The sequence below is a fragment of the Coturnix japonica genome, chromosome 7 (genome assembly GCF_054131305.1).
Source record: "Coturnix japonica strain WE chromosome 7, WE-NBRP24, whole genome shotgun sequence".
NCBI classification, from domain to species: Eukaryota; Metazoa; Chordata; class Aves; order Galliformes; family Phasianidae; genus Coturnix; species Coturnix japonica.
This window is the reverse complement of record NC_140669.1, coordinates 16,429,761-16,449,179: the sequence shown is the minus strand read 5'-3', so window position 1 is coordinate 16,449,179 and position 19,419 is coordinate 16,429,761. Positions and strand designations below refer to the sequence as shown.

Here is a 19,419-nt window from a genome sequence, read left to right as displayed (position 1 = left end):
AAGTCCTCATTCTCTTGTATCACATTTGTTTGAATTATTCAGTTCTTTTGTTCTATTCACTCAAAAGCAGGCACAGAGAGGAACCAGTGTTGGTTTTTTTGTTTGTTTGTTTGTTTTTTGAGAGGAATGTACTATGCAGTGTTGAAAAGCACCTGGATATCTATCCAGGAATCCCCTATCTGTAATTTAGCAGTAACTGAAATTGACAAGCTGCATGTCAATAGGAATATAGACAATATTTGTCTTCAGAGATTATCTCCTAGTCTTGCAAGTGCACGTTTATCCTACACCATAAATTCATGAAGTGTAATTTAACTTTGATAATAAACCAAACCATGTTTGGTGCATTTGTCTGTTTAAATTTGGTTTAGACTTGTAGCTTAGCAAGCAGGTCTTTGTAATGGAACAGTTACCATATTTTTGGCACAAAATATTGCTCATTTCTTTTTTGAATGGAAGTATGGTGTGCTTTATTCTAAGAACCAGTTAGTTGAAAACTTAAATATCAAGGAGAGAATGTAGAAATATGTTTTCTTCAAGAATCTGAAATGTCCTTTTTTCTTACCTGGATTTGCAATATAGGTTCAATGCTTGATATAATAAAGTATATTGTCAACAGAGGAGAGCACAAAAATGGTGTCCTTGAAGAACCAATAATAGCAACAATTCTTAAGGAGGTTTTGGAAGGTTTAGACTATCTACACAGGAATGGACAAATTCACAGGTAGGAGCATATACACAGTGAAAAATATTTTCAGAGTTGCACGTATAGTGTGTTGTTGATGCTGTTCAGCTGCAGTTGCTTGTTTAAGCAAATTATATTGCTTGTATGCAATCAGTAATTATTAAATGGTAATGCTCAGGTAGCCGCTATTATCTTGGCTGTAGTTTGTCACTGATACTTTGTATTTCATTCTCTTTCCTTTTTATAGTTAAGATAGGTCTGTGCTGCACTGTCTGCAAAAACTGGTCTATATTCCTGTAACTGCTGGTACTCCAGGGACTGAATCTGACTTTAGTTTGTGGTGTGGTCTGTGGCTTGTAGTTGTGTATTGTGTTGCATAATAAACCCATTCATAATTTGAGGCAATTAGACAATTCCATATAGATGTGAAATGTATTTCTTCCCGATAGTCAGTATTGTCTTATACCATTGCGCAGATGTCTCTTTATGACCATGAGGCTGAGACTGATATGAAAATTACATCTTAGCGTATGCATATCTAAATTATTTTCTTCTGTGTGTTCTCACTCTGCTGGCTTCCTCATTATAAATTGTTCAGATGCCCTGGGGTGATCTATGTGTATGTTCTGTAGTGATCAGCAAGTTGTTTCCACTGTTTGGAAGTTGGAAGGAAGTGCCTCCCTGACTAATTTTACTGCAGTGAATTTGCTGTTTAGTGAAAGTGCCAACAAGGGGCTCTCTGTTTCTAGGACTGGTCTTTACAAGAGAAGATTAAAAAAAAAACAACAACAAAACACAAAACACACTGCAGACAGAACTGAAAATAATGCTGATAGAGATGTAGCAGAGTAATAGTTCTTTTGGTATACTGCTTACGTCTCATCCTATAAGTGAACTGCCTTTGATGTAAATTACAAAGTTTCCTCCTTCTGCAGGGAGAAAATTGAGATAAATGAAGAAATAAAGAATAATTAACTTCTACTCTGGAATTCCAAAGATCTGTCATAAAACTTAATTTGTAGTTTTTTAAGCTGATGTTGCTGCAGAAGGAATATCCATCAGCTTTTAGGGATAACAGGACCCTTTGAGATCCAATTTGTAAATTGCCTGTGTACCTATTTGAAGAATCTTAAGAGATGAAGCTCCTTATTATGCGTGAGATCTCCTTTTTACAACGTCTTGTTTATAAACTGTGCAATACCACTAAACCCTTGTATTTTGTAGGTGAAAGCTGTGATAGGTGATAGCTAGGTGTGTAGGTGATAGCACACATAGGAGTGTTGTTTTTTTTTTTTTACACAGTAGTTCCCAGTTGGAGATGTTCTCCAAATTAATGGATTTTATTTTGTTGTTTCAATGCATTCTCCTGTATGTAAGAAGTAGTAGGTTATGTTACTATTCAATACCAAAATGTTTATTACTTTCAGTAAGTCTTGGAAAGCTTAATGTTGTTATATGAATGAAAGATTTGTCCTGTGCATCGAGAATGGGATGTTTCTATTAAGGAAAAAAAGTAAACATCAAATCAATTAAAACCTCCCAGAAGCCAGATTTTTATTTTATTTTATTTTATTTTTTTTTTGAGTTATCTTTGAGTGGTATATTACATTGACAGATAGTTGATGTTTAAAAACACACCACATTTTTGACAGATTGTGTTTCAAGTAGTTTTTCATCATGGTACACCACAGAAAAATAAAACTTTGGGTAGAAATCTAGAGCGTATTTACCATGTATCTTTCTTGAAGATGAATCTCTTCTCTGAACAGGTCAATGGCAACAACTTTTTTTTTTTTTTTTTTCCCCTCCCTGGGGATGCGTTTTCGTGTAAGCAAGTGTTCGTTCTTGCTCTAAAGGTCCGAAAGGTTCTGAGGTTATACTTGTAAAAGTAGGCAAAAGAGCTGGACCTCAATACTTGTTCTAAAAATGTATCCCTGAATTCTGCTCATTTTGTGCCAAGGCCATATGTGTGGCTTTATGTAAGAAAGATGGATCCCAGGAATTTATTCTGCACTCTGTTTTATTGTAAATAAACTACATCTTATGCTTCAGTTCCTGTTTCTGCCTTTAAGATTTTCAAGTGCTATCTTGTGAAATTAAGTAATATGAAGGGGTATTTTTTTTGTCTTTTTCTTTAACATAAAAAATGATCTTATGTATTCTTTATGTAAAGGTAACTTTTTATTTGTACATTCTAGAGATTTGAAGGCTGGCAACATTCTTCTGGGTGAAGATGGTTCTGTACAAATAGCAGGTAATGGCAGTGGTAGAGAAGTAGTGGCTAAACTTAAAACTAATTTACAGCTGGTGTAGAGGCAACAGATACAAGTTTTTTTTTTTTGTTGATTTTTAACTATTCCTTTTTGAAGCACCACAGTTGCAGGTTGTCCTGTTTTAGACTGCTTGCTTAATGATATGAGTTAGAAATTATTCAGTATTATTCAGTGTCCAATCAAATATATCAGGAAACATCAGTGCTTTCTTGTTAACTCATATAGCTTCAAGTGATTGCAAATGGTGGCAATTCTTATTTTTAGGTTTATTTCATGAAGTATTTCTAGAAGTAATTCTAATAGCAGAGGTTGAAAAATTTTGTATGTATTGCCCTTTTGTAAGATCTTATCTTTAAAGTTGTCACTGATGCATGAGACTTCTCACTGAGATGTTTTTTTGGTGTTCTCCCCAGGATTAACTCGCAGACCTTACAGTTTATAACTCATGTCTAAGGGATGAAACCTTAGTATTTAGTAGCACTCAGTAATAAGAATGGCTGTAACTGAAATTTGTTTCATATAAAATATACTTTCACAGTTCTGTGTAAACTTACATTGTGAAGGGCTTGAATATTTTAGGGACTGATGTTTATGAAATGGGAAGGGAAAAGATTATCTGGCAGCTGAGCCAACTTGAATTCTTCTACTGGATTTTCGGACTTTTAAAATAAGTAATCAATTCTACAGGCTTGAATTTTACTTAAATATTTAATACTTATTCTCTTGTTTATACTCTGCAGTCATCTTCATTTTCTATAGTGCTTTGAGCAAATAATGCTCAGTATTTTTAGATCTTTCAATAGTCTAAAGGAGTACATTTCCAGATAACTCACTTAATCAAATATAGTAACAAAAAAGTTCAAAGAGAATCTCGTGACCAGTCTGAAGGAAAAACTGTTGAATTCTCATTAAAACTTACACACAGAGTTAAATCTGCTGTCTCAGTAATCAGATAACTTTCAAGCAGGAGCTTAATTTTATCTTTTTGTAGTTCAGCTCTAGCATGTATTTTCTTGATCTTTCCCTCCTTCTTGCTATAGGCATCTGAAGTTTTTATTGTGCTGCTAAAGCACGCAGGACTGAGGAATTTCAGTAGCTGAATAGATGCATGGAATGTATTTCTGTCAGGTGTTGATTCCATATCAGGTTACTTAAGAAATTCAGCTAAAATATGCAGCAATATCAGACTTGTTTTGTTTCTTGTGTGGGCTAGCTGAACACTGCACTCTAACTGGAAGGCAGTTTAAATTCCAGAGGCTGCAGTTCTTATTAATTCTTTTTTGCCCTGATGAAGTAAAATCCCCTTTAATCACTGAAGAGTAGATACTTGATTTGTAATCTAGCTGTTATGTTCTGGTTTCTTTTTAGTTTGTTGGAAGAACTTTTGTATGTCTTTTGACTGCTTGTTCTGCTGCACAAGTTTCTATGATTAAAAAGAAATACCTGTATTGCATACTGCTAACATAAGAAGTAGCATTTGAAAACTCAGTTGTCCATTAGCAGTTCATTTATTTGGAGGCTCTATTACTTAGGAATGAAGCCAAACCTAGTGTTTCTCTGACAAAAGGTTTTGTATGGGTGTCAAAAACCATATGTTCTTCAAAGAAATTGAGTAGACTGTATATTCTTCAAAGAAGTGGATTAGCTCCACAGAGACTTCTGATTACAGACCTCAGAGGTTCTTTACAGATTCTCTGTTCAGTGAATTCAGTGTCTCTAGAGGAAAAGAAGAAAGCATATTTTTTCCTGTTCTGTTTAAAATTGGATGTACTTATTTTTCAACTACCAAATTCCTCTGTACAGAGCAGGAAATTTTAGGCTTCCTGTTCACAAATAAAATGTTAAATATTTGCTACAGTTCCTCAGGCATACTGCCTTTATTAAACCTGTTGGGACTGCAAGATCTGATGTCTTGGACAAACAAGATGATCAGTGCTTCATCAGGGTTACAGCCTTCTAAACCTGAATTGCCTAGAGGGGGTCAAAATATCTAAGAAACCAGCAAAAGAACCGAAATAAGATGAAATGAAGAGCATACAATAAAGAGATTGTGACTTCTAGTATCTAACACTAGATTGTTCAGCTCTTTCCTTGTAATGTATTAAACTATCCTCTTCATGAAATTTCTCTTCATTTATACTGTGTCTGCTATGTGATAGAAAGCTTGCCACTGTGGAATCATGTCTGTTAAGCAATGTGCATTTGTGAAAGCTATGTCTGGAATGAGACATGAATGTCTTGTTTTTACTGAGGAGCCATGGAAGCATTCTTTTTCTTTTCAGAAGTGTATATTGCTTGGCTAGAATTGTAGTGTGAAATGTTTGTTTGATTTGATTAAATGCTTATTGCCTCATTTCCAGTGAGGTGTCACAAAAGTTCAGTTTTGAAGCATATACAGGAGAGGGTTTTGGTTTGTTTTTGCTTGTTGTTCCAATGTGTCCTCCCTCCTCTTCTGTCTTGTGGCTCATGTCTTTTTCAAAGATTGTCAGAACTGTGCATCCCAGTTCCTGGAAGGACTTTTAAGCCATTATCTGATACAAACTATTTGTCTTTGGTACTGAAAAGATGTGGGGTTTTTTTATCTCACTTATGTGTTTATTTTTGCTTTCTGCTTATGCAGTTTTTCTTCCTATGCAGTAGTGTTCCTCAAAAAATAGTTACAAATAACAGTATTGAATTTAGGACATTCAGAATTTGAAGTAGGTGTTTCTGAAGCTATTCACCCTTTTCAGAAATTCAAATGAAATCCCTCTAATTTATAACTTACAGATTTTGGGGGGAAACATGATTTGTTCTTATTCATCAGATAAGCTGTGGGAAAGTTTAAAAAATTGATATATTCTCTGTAGTTTTCTTCTTTTGTCTATTGTATTTGTGTGTTTTAATGATGTAGAAGGCGTCCAGAATTCCATGTGTAATGGCTGTTTAATGGAAAGTAATGGTAAAGCCCCCAAATCCAGACCACAAGGGCAATTCAGAATGAACACTGTGTTCTGGCAATTGGAAAGGATTAATAGTGGGAAGTGACAGTGTGGACTCTGTGTGCCTGTCCAGTGTTTCTGGAACAGGCTCTTCTCTAATGTTGTAGTCTAAAAAATAAACCTTCTACACAAAAACAAACCAAAAAAACCCCAACAACCCTTTTCCGTGGAGTTAGATGGTTCCATAGGTTTGCCATGGTTAAAATGGAAGTAAATACTTCAGTTATGTAATCTCTGCTGATAATTTGGGGAAGAGAAAGAATATAGTCAAGGCAGCTGAAGAATTACTGCTGGAAAATAAATGTAAAAGGTAAAATATTTAGGGCTAAGAGTACCCAGCCTGAAAATGTTTATGCGTTCTTTGAGCAGTGTTTGCTTGCAAAGTACATGTTAGTTATGGAGTAGAACTGTTTTACCAGCAGCAGTCCAACTCACTGAAAAATCTCTTTGGTCCAGAGACAACATAAATTAATACCATATCATGACAAATGCCGCTAGCTTGTCTAGCCGATATGTTGACTTTGCTAAATGAGCATATGCAGTTAATGCCCTTTTAAGAGCATATGTTGATTAGTAGTTCCTGTGTGCATTTTGTTTTCTTAATTCCTGGAAATGGATGTCTTCCTTTTTTTCAGTTGTGTATCTTTGATCTCATGAGAATTGGCTTCACTTTTACTCTATGAAAACTTTGATTTGTTACTATTAGTTTAACTGGCTATAACTTCTTTTCTTATTCCCCAGATTTTGGTGTTAGTGCATTTTTAGCTACTGGAGGCGATATGACTCGTAACAAAGTAAGGAAAACATTTGTTGGTACTCCATGTTGGATGGCCCCTGAAGTGATGGAGCAGGTATTACAAATACGTAAAAACAAAAATAAAATCACCTAATCTTTAATTTTTAGAACTTCACGTATCACCACTTTGTTTTTCCTTTCTGGCTTTATTCCAGGTGCGAGGTTATGACTTCAAGGCTGATATGTGGAGTTTTGGGATAACAGCCATTGAGTTAGCAACAGGAGCGGCGCCTTATCACAAATATCCTCCTATGAAAGTAAACGTCACTTTATATTAATGCTGGAGTGTTCTGGATTTTTAAGGGTGTGTAGGCAGCTGTGTGAGGGCACTGATGTACAAGGCAAAGATCTAAAAAGCTGGACTTTGAACCTTTATTACTATCTTTTACTTTGTATTTCATTCACTTCAGAGGAAAATCATAACAATAAAGGCAACTCTTCCTGATTCTGTTTTTATGCCTGTTGGCTTTTGAAATAGTGCAGTATAGAGGTTTTCAGAAAAAGTGTGCAAGTGGTTGTATGGAACTGCAAGTCCAGTATCTGATACCTGTTTTTAAAAGTAGGAGAAAGCTGCAGTTCATTTTGTCAAACCAGGAAACTTAGAATTTAAGTTACCCTTTAAAAATGAAAACTGTTGTCTCAGTTTGGTCATTTGTTAATGCTTTGTGTATTTTTCATTCTTACTGATAAAGATAGTAATGGAGCTTCCTTGAAATGAGTTTTGTGCTGTTGCTTTTAGAGGAGTTTGGACAATGTAGTCTTTCAGGGGAGCCTGCTTTGGAAAAAGCCCACCCTCCTCTGCTCCCCACAGCAAACAAAAAGCAGCTACCAAAAAACCTTGTGGCTGATGATGTTTGTTATTCTTGTGGTGACGATGAATTGTAAATGTTCAAAATTGAGAAGATACACCATCTTCTGTAAAGTTAAGATGCTTAATTTTACAGCAATTGCTGTATTGTATACAGCACTATCTCTGAAAAGGTGTTGTAGAATGGTGTCTAACTTAACATATTCATTCTTTTACCAGTTATGTTTTGAAGCTGTTCTGATAATAAAATGTATTTTGTTATTCAGGCATAAGACCGCCATAAGCTTTGGTCAGAAGTACTTGAGATCTTGCAGTGTTTCACTAAAGTGTTGTGTATTTTCTTAATTTGTGCTGCGAAAATGCTGATTGCAGCAACCTTGCTTACTGTTCCTTTTCTGCTTCACTATTATGTCCATATTCCTCTCATGAATCCTGTGTCCAGTGATGCTGCAACACCCAGGGAGAAGTTTTTTTCCCCATTATTTTAGAGTCTTGAGTTATCATTTCTTTGGGGAATTGTAGTGTTTATATTATTGATTTTTAATGTATTTACACAAGTTATACCACTAATTGCTCTGAGGATGGTGTAGAAATGCTATTTTGATGTTTAGCATTACTTTGTTTTGATTGTAAACCAAGATATTTAAATGTATGTACTCCAAAGAACAGTTTCTCTTTAGTTATACATCTTCTGATTTGACTTTACTTACAGTAATTTTTTTTTGTTTGTTTTATTGTAGGTGTTAATGCTGACGCTGCAAAATGACCCTCCCACTTTAGAAACTGGTGTAGAGGACAAGGAGATGATGAAAAAGTATGGCAAATCCTTTAGAAAATTAATTTCTCTATGCCTTCAAAAAGATCCTTCCAAAAGGTAGGTCTTCATTGCAGTGTACAGTGTAACTATTTTTATTTTATAAAGTATAGAAACTGTTTACAGTTCTGGTATTTAAATATAATTGCCCTTTAATATACGGGTTGGACTTTGCAGATATCAAACATCAGTGTCTTCGTCTAGAAGAAATTGCCTTTTTATCGTTACTTAAGTTTTCTTCTGAGTTGTTAACCTCATTTGCTTATATTTAGATATCCTGTCCTGATCAAACAGACCATGCTTTATATCTTTTTCATTACTGGCAAAATAAACATCTTGGTATTGTCTATAAATCTAACAAGACTGTTCAGGTTGATCAGGCAGAACTATTGGTAACAAAACATAATGACCTCTTCATCTTTAAAAAATCAGTAATTTAGTACTTCCTTCTTCTAAGCTCAGTATTGCCTTTAAATGAAATGTCTCCATAGAAATTTTCTGTATTAAGAGATAGCTTTGTAACAGAGATGGGATGCTCCTAGCTTGTTTAGAGTTTATAAAGTTACTGTAGGCTATTTTCTTGGTGAATGGGGTAGCCAAGATAATGGGGATGTTAAACATCTATTTAAAATCTATTGCTCAGGTCCTTGGTTCCCAGTGCAAACCATTTATTTATTCTTTGTTTCTGTGCAGACCCATATTCATAGGCCTCTTTGCTGAAGAGGCGGAGAAGGCAGATTCTAAATAACAATATTTCTGGCTAGCGTTCAGTGTATCACTTTAAAATTTTTATATCTGATGTTTTGGGGTGGGGGTGGGGAAGAGAGTGGTCTGAAGAGATTTATGATTAGTGGGTGTGTAGGTCTTCACTGGTGTTCCATTAGCACTGAGCCCAGGATATGTAGTGATCAAGTTGGAAAGATGACAGCAACAATACTAGAAAATACGTGTGATTAAGAAAAATTACATAGTGCCATCCTTATTCTTTAAATCCTTTAAATTCTGCTTTGTCTGAAGAGTCTTTTGCATGTCCTTTGCAACTGCTGGTCTTATTAACAAATCCTAATGCTTGAAGCTTTGCACCGCTACTTGCTGGTTGTTTATAGGTAGGGATGAAATCTTTTTCTGGATAATCAAGGATAATCTTTGTCTCTAGAAGTTCTGGATGCCCCTTCCCTGGATGTGTTTGAGGTCATATGCAGCCTGACCTAGTGGAAAGCATTTCTACCCATGGCAGAGGAATTGGAATAGATAATCTTGAAACCCTTCATACCCAAATAATTATGTGATTCTATTCTGTGAAGTTTCTTTTAAGTGTCACACCACGGTGTCCAGTGGTTTTCAGAGTAAGGTTAAATTGGAATGAAAACATAATTTAAAAAAATTCTTTCTTTACTTGTAAGCATAATGCCAAGAGTTATTTGACAGTGTTCAAACATTAGTGTTCTCATGTATGTTGTATTCTCATGCTCAAGTTTGATCTGAACTGAACAATTAGCTTATCACATACAGGTCATGAGATCTATGTGCCAGTTATTCTTAATGTGACAGCATTCTTGTGTTATAGGGTCATTGCTACTCTTTCTTTGTAGTCTGGAGTTAATTTGGCAGAGATACTTCAGTAGTTACGTCAGTTGCGGAAGCTGTGTTTGCACATTGTGTTAAATCTGTTGATTTGAGGCAGAACTTTGAAAATTTGACATGGAAAGTGATTCTTAAAAAGCTCCCCTTAATTTTATCCATCCAAGGGTCATGTGCAAATTACAACTCAGGATGGCAGTCAACACGTCGTCACTTCTAAGAACTCCTTTATTTTAGAGTTAGGTGCTTTGGAGTGGAAGCAAAATAAGTTCTTGTGGAACTACTGTCTGTGTCTACATTAGATGCTTGTTGTTGATGACCCAAGTAGTTTCATTATTTCTAGCAGGAGTGAATATGTACTATTCCTGTTTTCTTCACTTCCTTATCAGATGTGATCTCAGAGTAAATAAAGCAGCTTAGATTTTTCTTTCTTCATGTCAGAACATTCTGTAGGTAAGCTTTCCCCTGTCTTATCTAATCTGATCTGTATCACTGTCTTGCTGTAGTTCAAATGAAAAACTATAGCAAATATTGCTTCTATTTGTTTGGAAATTAGGAATCTTGAAGATTCCAGCTTCCTTAAATGTAGCCATACCTATAAATTGGTAGGGGTCTGTGTTCCTAGTGGTATTAAGAAACCAAACAAATAAACCACATCTAGTCGTTTCTAGATCATCCCAAGAGCTTTTCTCTCCATCGTTGTCTTCAGCACCATGTTACAGTTTTGTCCAGGTATGTAGCTTTAGGTCCTTGAGGCTAGGGGTAAATAAATCCTTGTATTGGAATCATCATTTCTGTAGCTGAAAGATTCTGAAAATCTGTTGAAAATATCGAAAATATAAACTTGAGGGTGATCAGAAGAATCTTAAAATGGCCTGGATTGAAAAGGACCTCAAAGATCATCTGGTTTCAACCCGACAGACTTGAACAGAACTGCAAATAAAGTTGAAACGTCTAGGTATTGACGAAACAGTTGATTTGATGTTTGTTTAGTCCTAAAGTGCTCCTGATAACTTCCTGGTTGATGCAGCAGTTGATAGAGTCAGTGCTGTTAATACCTGTATGCATCACTGAAATAGGAGTTCAGTTAACAGGTATTGATCCTACTGTCTAGAAAATACAGTCACCCTTTCATTGCTGTGGAGCAAAGTTCAGTTACATTTATGTGGTCACTTCAGGAAGCATGTTGCCTGACTTTATTTATTTATTTTTTTAATTTGCTTGCTTTTGTTTGTTTTAAGGGTAAAATGCATTTCTGTTAAAAGAAAAAAGGCAAAAGTTGGCAACTTAGGTACTGATTTCTTTTTTTTGGTATCTTTGCCATAGGGAAACTTAATTTTTTCATGAGTGGTAAGTAAGTATGTGTGAATTAGTTTAGTAGCTATTACCATTCATTTCCCCATTCATACAGTACTAATTAAAGAGTATTAGAGATGTACTATTTAACTAACGCCCTGTACTGTATTCACTGAGAGGGGTCTTTGTTTCCTGTTCTAATTTATTATTGATCTTTCAGGCCAACAGCAGCAGAACTTTTAAAATGCAAATTTTTCCAGAAAGCCAAGGTAAAACGTTTAACCCTACAAGTTAATTTTGCTCTGCCTTAAAATCTACATGATTTTTTCCATCTGTATTGATTTTTAACTTACCAAATGTTGATTTTGCAGAATAGAGAATACCTGATTGAAAAGCTTCTTACTAGAACACCTAATATAGCACAAAGAGCAAAAAAGGTGAGTGTTTTCATCTCTCTTGACTTCTATGCAAATGAAGGTGGAGACTGTTTAATTGCCTTAGATTTTAGTTGATGTGACTAAGCTGTCTTATGCATTTCTTCATAGGTTCTGTTGATGAATAGTTTCTGCAATTGTTCTCCAGGAAGCGTTGGGGCATTTAGACTTCCTCATTAGAGTTGCCAAAATATATATTATATGTATCTTATGACTTTTTCCCACTCACTTTTAGAAATGTACAGGTGACATGATGATACAGATGGTGAGAGACAGAACTACACACATGTAGGCTCACAGACTGCAGAATTTGCCCTTATTTTCTTATCTAAAGAAAGAATAAAGATACTGGAAATGGTATTTATTGGGGAATACCCTTTTCTCTGTATTATTTTAAGCATTGCATTGAAATACGTGCAAGTCAGAGTCAAACTTGACAAGAATTCTTGAGTAGCTTGGACCTGTGAAGCCTTACTCGAGAGTAAGTTAAATGCACAGCTATGGCATATGCTGATTATTTTGTGCTTTTGGTACTTGTGTAAATGAGTTTACCAGGTAAGGTGTAGCAGAACTAAAAAATCTGAACAGGTATTTTATAACTTAAGAATTAAAGGAAGCAGCTGTTTATAAGAGCTAATAACAGAAATTAATTTAAACTTATATTTGTGATCTGTGAGAAGTTATACTGAAAATTAGTTAAACTGACAGTATTACTTCAGTATGAGGAACCTGCTGAAATTGCTAAGCCTGCGCAGATAATGGGATGGTGTGCTCAGTCCAGCTTTCAAAAAGCAGCTTTTTTTTGAGAAGGTGTTTCGTGGAGAACATTTCCAGAAAGGAACTGACAAATGTAATGTCCATTTTAAAAAAGGGCTGGAAAGATGACCATGTTAGCTTCAGACCTATCAGTCTCACATTGGTGCCAGGGAAGGTTGTGGAATAGATAATCTTTGGAGCCATCGTGGATCAGTTAAAGGTCAACCAGGAGATCAGGTGCAGTTAGCATGGGTTCATGAATGGTAGATCCTGTTAACAGATTTGGTGTCATTCTATGACAAAATGACCTGCTTAGTGGATGAAGGTAAGGCTATCAATGTGGTCTGCCTAGACTTCAGTAAAGCCTTTGACACTGTTCCCCACAACATCCTCACAGAGAAGCTGGCTGCCCATGGTTTGAATGGTCATATGCTACTCTGGGTGAAACTCTGAATGGCTGGACCCATAGAGTTGTGGTCAGTGGAGTTAAATCCAGTTGGTGGCCAGTCACTTTTGGTGTGCCCCAGGGTTTGGACCTGGGGCAGCTCCTATTTAATGTCTTTATTAATGCTGTTGATGAGGGGATTGAGTGCACTCACAGTAAGAACACAACACCTTGATCTGCTGGAGTGTAGTAAGGCACTACAGAGGGGGACCTGGATAGACTGGATCAATGACCCAAGGCAAATTGTATGAGTTTCAACTGGGCCAAGTGTGAGGTCCTGCATTTTGGTCACGGCAACCATACAGGCTTGGGGAGGAGTGGCTGGAAAGCTGCCTGACACAAAGTGACCTTGGTGTGCTGATGGACAGTTGACTGAATATGAGTCTGCAGTGTGTCCTGGTGGCCAAGAAGGCCAAAGGCATCCTGGCTTGTATCAGGAATGGTGTGGCAAGCAGGACAAGGGAAGTGATCCTGCCCCTGTACTTAGCACTGGTGCAGCCTCACCTTGAGTACTGTGTTCATTTCAGGGCAACTCAGAACAGAGAGGGCACTGAGGTGCTGGAACAGGTCCAAGGAAGGGCAACAAGGCTGGTGAAGGGCTTGGAGAATATGCCTTATGAAGAGAGACTGAAGGAACTGGGGCTGTTTAGGCTGGGGAGAAGGAGGCTGAGGGGTGACCTTATTGCTCTTGTCCAATACCTGGAAGGCGCTTACAGCAAGAGTGGGGTTGGTCTCTTGTCCTGTCACCAGTGAGAAGGGGCCTCAAGTTGTGCCAGTGGAGGTATAGGTTGAATATCAGAAAAGACTTCTTTACAGAAAGGGTTGTTAAGTACTGGAATAGGCTCCCCAGTGAGGTGGTTGAGTCACCATCCCTGGATGTGTTTAAGAACTCCTTGGATGTGGTGCTCAGGGATGTGATTAAGTGGTGGGCCGTGAGAGTTGGGGTAGTATGGTTAGTAGTATGGTTGTGGTTGGATTTGATCTTGAAGGTCTTTTCCAGCCTGAGCAATTCTGTAGTTCTGTGAACTGTTGTAGCCTTTGTTGGTATGCCAATTTTAGGGTTACTGAATGTCTGTAGGACTTTTGTTTTCTTATCAGTGAACCAAACTGGTGCTTTTTTTCTATTGCCTTTGTGGATATCCGTCTCTGGTGTCCTCATTAGGATAAGGCAGTCGGGAAGATTTGAATGCTTTGAGGTCCTTCTAGTTCTCCTTCTAGGTGGAAGCAACTTGGGAAATCAGTGTGATGTTTCAGCTTTAAGTGGCTGGAATAGAAAGCTGAAAAGCAGCTTACTGAGCAGCGCAGCATCAGCAAAATGCAAAGTACAGACAATTGGCCATGTGGTGGCAGCAGTGCCCACATAAAAATTGACCTACCCAGAGTGGAGAGGATAAAGCATTGCTCATTTTACTTCTTAGCTGTTAGGGGGGTAATTTAGGTATGCTGTAGTACCAGCTAGGTTTCTGAGAGAGTATGGACCTCATAAAACTCAGCTGTATCTTCAGATCAGCTGTACAGGATAATTTGTATGTACCCATGTACTTATTTCTTTGACTTCTCATTTAGAGTTACAAAATGAGTACATGGTAGCTTCCCCAGCACCATCAGCAATAGGTTACTGAATGCCTTATAGGATAATTCTTGAAAATTTTGGAAAAGGAGTGATTCTTAGAAATAAAAGCTGAATGATACTAGAGTATTAAATTCGAGGTCATTTAATTGCAGCATAAAATGGAAAAATAATTTTTAGTTAGTGAAAATGCTGAATTATTTACTTTTTAAAAGAATGCAATATTCATTAGGAATTTAAAATTCACGTAATCTTGCTGTAGCTGCTGTTTTAAGACAGTATAAAATATAAATGTATTTTATTATTTAACTGTTTTTAAATAAAAAAACCCCAAAAGCTTTTATAAGCAGAATTTGGTTACTCATGCACATGACCTGTAAAAATGTCTAAGAGGTCGCTCTTGGAGGGAATAACTCCTGCAGTAGAAGAAAGTGTCTCCAGGGCAAAAGATGAGGAGCTTTCATTTTGTACAAGTGCTGGGCACGTATCAGATCTGCTCTGTAGGGTTTTATTTTTTCTTGCATTTACTGCATGTTTGATTACTTTGCCTTGTTGCATAGAACTGCAGCCTCAGTTAAGTTTTAACATTACTTTTTCTTTCTCATGACATAGAATTCTGATGTTTTACTGCTGCCTTTACAGCTTACGTTTGCTTACAGTTTTTACTGAAAATGATTTCAGGCCTGTTTGGGAAATCCTGAAAGGAGGTACACATGGCTTGTATTTGTGAGGAAAGCATTCAACTCTGAAAAGGGGTTTTCTATTACAAATACCAAATTGATAAGATTAAACAACTCTTACGGTGTGGTTTTAAAATACTGTGCTGTAAATTATGTCTTTGTAATTTGTGCATATATTCTCCCTGTCTCAGTAGCTCTTTATTTTGATTGTGTTAAGTAGAGAAGTGGGAGGTCAGACTGAAGCTTCCCCCTTGCTGGATGGTGTTATGGTAGAAGGACAGTCCACATTGTCATGGTTGGCTCAGGGCTGTCTTACACTCTTGTTAAACTGTTTCTTCTTGCTAAGCTGTTGTACAGATGCATGCTTTAATCTGTTAAGTAGTATTAATTTTGGACTGAATGCTAAGTCATCTTTCATTTCTGACTAGAAATGCTGTATTTGAACAGAGGAGATGAGAAGCAGCTTCCAGAATTCCACAGTCAGTTTTGAAATCTAGTCACATTAAAAAAAAAAAAGCAAACATTAATTATAACTGTAAATATTCTGTATCCCCAAAGGCCATGCGTCTATTTTGTAGTTTCTTAATCCTGTCTCTTTAATTTTCAAAATCTGCATGACCAACACTTTTACAGAGTGAACAGGGAAAAACACACATCTGCATTTCATTTTAGAGCTGTCTGAACTGTTAATAGATTTTAAAAAAAATAATAATTCTGAGTAATAATTGGTCTTGAATTATATTTTTCGAAAGGTAATTTTGCTCTTCACTGTTAATAGAAGCTCTTCAGGTCTTTCGAGTTGTAAGTTACTAGAAAAAAAGTCAGCTGGTATAAGGAGATAATTAGTGTGAGTGATAGCAGCTTTTATTAAAATTTTAGTAGAAATACCCTTACTGATGGGTTGAAACTCTAGCTCTGTGGTACAGCTAATTTAGAGAAATGGCTCTGAATGGCATGTTATCCTGTAGAAGAAATTAACCATCATCTGCATATAGTGTGGGGAGTATCATTACATTGTAGGTTTCCTTCATAGCTCTAACAGTGTGATATCACCTCAGCAAAGCATCATTTGCTCATTTCAGTAATGGATTTCATCTGGTAGAGGCTCCTTGCCAAAGACTTTTGTTAATACAGCTGTGCTTCAGACCTCTTCTAGTGCAGGATGGTTTTTACTTGTTTCCTCTCTGAGAAATGAAGCCTCAAACTCTTTGTCCATCTGACTTCCAAATCAAGTTGTCTTCTTTCCTCTGGGTTTGAGCTGAGGTTTTGTGTATGCAGTGACCAAACTGAATCAGTGGTTGCTGTGAGATTTGTCACCTTTCTACAGGACGCATCGTTATTTTGTCAATGCTGTCAAAACTTTTTGAATGATCCTGCATTCAGAGAAGTGCTGCTATCTGCTACTGCTTTGTTGAAAGACTGAAGGAATAACTCTGGGATAATTTCTGTTTTCATATGGAGAACTTAATCACTAGCCATAGTTCTTTAAGGTGAATTTGCAAAAGGAAATAAATACCATGACCAACACTGAGAGAATTGGAAAGTAAATAAATTTTCCTTATTATACTATAAAAAGCTTGGAGAATCTCACAAGTTTCATAGCGTTTGTTTAATCCCACATATTTCCCACACACACTTGGTACTGATGGTATAATTCCTTGGGAGAATAGATTAAGCAGGACATCCTTGAGAATATACTGCAGAGTGATATTACGGGAAAATTTAGCTTAAAAAGTGCTCTTGGCTGAAGAAGTTATAATTATGGCATGCACTGGATACTTCAACATTTTAATCAGAATAGGCATTTTAAGGCTAACAGTGGAAAGATGGACCGTAATGGTGTATATACAAAGTCCAAATCATATTTAGCACTGAGAAGTAGCTCCAGGACAAGATTGTTTACCTTCATGTGCACTGTTTGAATAAAGTTATTTTTCCCTTTTCAATTACATACTACGTAACTCAACTGTATGACAAAAACTGTGCATCCTGGCTGTGCTGTCTAGGAGAGGAACTGACAGCAGAGGGCAGCCACACCTAACACAGCACATCATGCAGGGTTTACTCACTAGGATGATGTATAAACTCATGCAGGGTATAGGAGCATTCCTATGTTAGGAGCAGCTCTAGGCCTGCAATTTTAAATGCTAAATCTCTTGAATAAGTTTGGGCCTTTTTTTTTTTGTTTTGTTTTTTTAGTAAAAAAAGTGTGATTGCAGAATATATACACTAACTTTACTTGTGTGTGATCAAGCCTTATACTTAAAGTAGAACAGGGAAGAAATCAGATTTTCCCCCTTCATAGGATATCTTCAACCTTTTATCTTGAAGGTAAGTGAAAATCATAGGGAAATAATCTACTGATATATATTTCAGAGAAGAATTAATAAATAATTATTGGTGTGACTGTATCACTGGTAGTGAAACCTATCTTGTGATGAGCTTTCCACTACAGAGTAATAAAAGCTCTAAATGAAGCTGTATCTCTCTTATTTCCCGTGTGGCTTTTTCAATTAAGTAAATGGCCTGGTTGAAGGAACACAGGTTAGCAGGGTTGGAAAATGTAGATTAAGAAATTAGGATCTCATGATCCATCCAACATATAACTTTTTATTAATGTTTCTCCATATTGAAGTCTATTCATCTGAAGAATGTAAAATCATAGGCTGGCTTGGGCTGAAAGGGACCATAAAAGGTCTAATTTCAACTCTTCAGAACCTCTGATGTCTAATCTTTGTCCATCTGTCTGGCTACTGATTTACTTTGCTAGTTTACAATATTTTTAATTGTTTAATTGGCTTTCTTTGACATCTGCAGATACCAACTTGGCCTTAGCATCTTAATTTAATTGGGGCACAGGGAAGAGGATATAAAAGTCTCTATTGACATGTATGAATTAAAACCGTGGCACTGTTGAATCATCTAGGTTGTAACAGGCCTTCAAGATCATCAAGTCAACCATCAACCTTACCTTCCAAGTCCTTACTCTAAAGTATGTTTCTTAGTGCCATGTCTTCATGCCTCTTAAACCCACTCCAGGGGTAGCAACTCTGTGGTAAGCCAGTTGCAACGCTTGGCTGCCCTCTCTGTGAAAAAATTCTTCCTAATATCCAATCTAAATCTTCCTTGTGAGACCTGGGATTATTACCCATCATGTCACGCTGCATAGCATAATCAGGATTTCTTGTTTTTAGGTTAAGTGTTAATTTTCAGAAACAATACAATTCCTTTATGCAATTAATTGAAAATATCCTGGTCAGTACAGAGGCATGTTCATGTCTGAAAATACTGTTGTTAAAATAGAAATTAAAGGAGTGACTTATTTGCTGTTAATTAAAATTGGGTAATGAGACTTTATTTAGTGGAAGTAATAAAAAGGAAAATATTGTTGGAAAAACAGAAGTCATACTAAATTACTAAACTGGCACATTTTCTATGTTATAAAGATTTCTCCAAAACACTGCTGTTTCTTAAGAAAAATCAGATTAAAATGCTGGACTCTGTCTGGAACATTAATAGCAAATATGATGCAGTATTTACATAAAACCTATTGGTTTTGGAATGCAGAATTGGCAGTGCAGGGAATTACCTGCACTTGTTTACAAGATGTTGATGTGGAAAAATTAGTCTCTAGTTTGAGCTGCTGTCCTTTCCTGTGTTTGAGCAAGATAATCCTGGAAAGAAAAGGCTTGGTGAAAGAGTGGAAGAAGAGCTTTGGAGAGGAAATTCCTCAGAGTGCATGGGCTGTTGGTGCACTGAACACCTGTATCTGTTTTTCAGCATTTTCTCTAATGATGTAGGAATGTGCTCACTTCTTCACTTCCTCTTTGGCTTTTACTATCTTTGCTTTTTTTCACTGATGGCTCCCCTGTATTCCATTTGTAACCTGTGAATGTATCTAAATGTTTGTGGCAGTTTTCTTAATTCATGGCTCTGCCTCCCTCACTCAGTTAATCTCAGTGCCACATTCATCATTTGAGCGTGCTATTGCTTGTGTTTGACTAGGAAAGCAAACCAGTTATCAGTATCATCAATATTTAAAGCAAACTGTTTTTTTTCCAGACTTCTTTTCTTTAACTTGTGCTGTTGTATTCATTAAATAAAAAAGGGCACTCTTCGATATCTGGTAGAGATTTAAGGAACACTTATGTAAATTCAAATTATCCATCTCCTTCATGCAGTGTCATTTCATGAAAATGATATAATGATCTTGCATTTCTAGATGCTGAGTAAACAGTGTAACTAATTCCGGTAGTGAGTAGAACTGGTAATTTACACATTTTTAAAGTGTAAATTACTT

General features: G+C 36.4%; 1 protein-coding gene across 17 annotated transcripts in view; it reads left to right on the top strand.

The window, feature by feature from the left end:
• STK39 (serine/threonine kinase 39) overlaps window positions 1–19,419 on the top strand; it is a 112,878-nt gene that overhangs the window by 47,879 nt on the left and 45,580 nt on the right. For 10 of the 17 annotated variants that reach the window (XR_014947937.1, XR_014947936.1, XR_004307918.2 and 7 more), the window contains 7 exons: window positions 583–724; window positions 2,884–2,939; window positions 6,681–6,790; window positions 6,891–6,992; window positions 8,284–8,417; window positions 11,455–11,503; window positions 11,606–11,671. Coding sequence is in view for 11 of the 17 variants with exons in the window: in XM_085552430.1 (XP_085408556.1) it covers window positions 583–724; window positions 2,884–2,939; window positions 6,681–6,790; window positions 6,891–6,992; window positions 8,284–8,417; window positions 11,455–11,503; window positions 11,606–11,671 (659 nt within the window). In the remaining 6 variants the exon portion in view is untranslated. Of the gene's footprint in view, window positions 1–582; window positions 725–2,883; window positions 2,940–6,680; window positions 6,791–6,890; window positions 7,040–8,283; window positions 8,418–11,264; window positions 11,289–11,454; window positions 11,504–11,605; window positions 11,672–19,419 lie in introns of those variants that run through there. The other 7 variants (XR_014947939.1, XR_014947938.1, XR_014947940.1 and 4 more) reach the window with 4 other exon arrangements.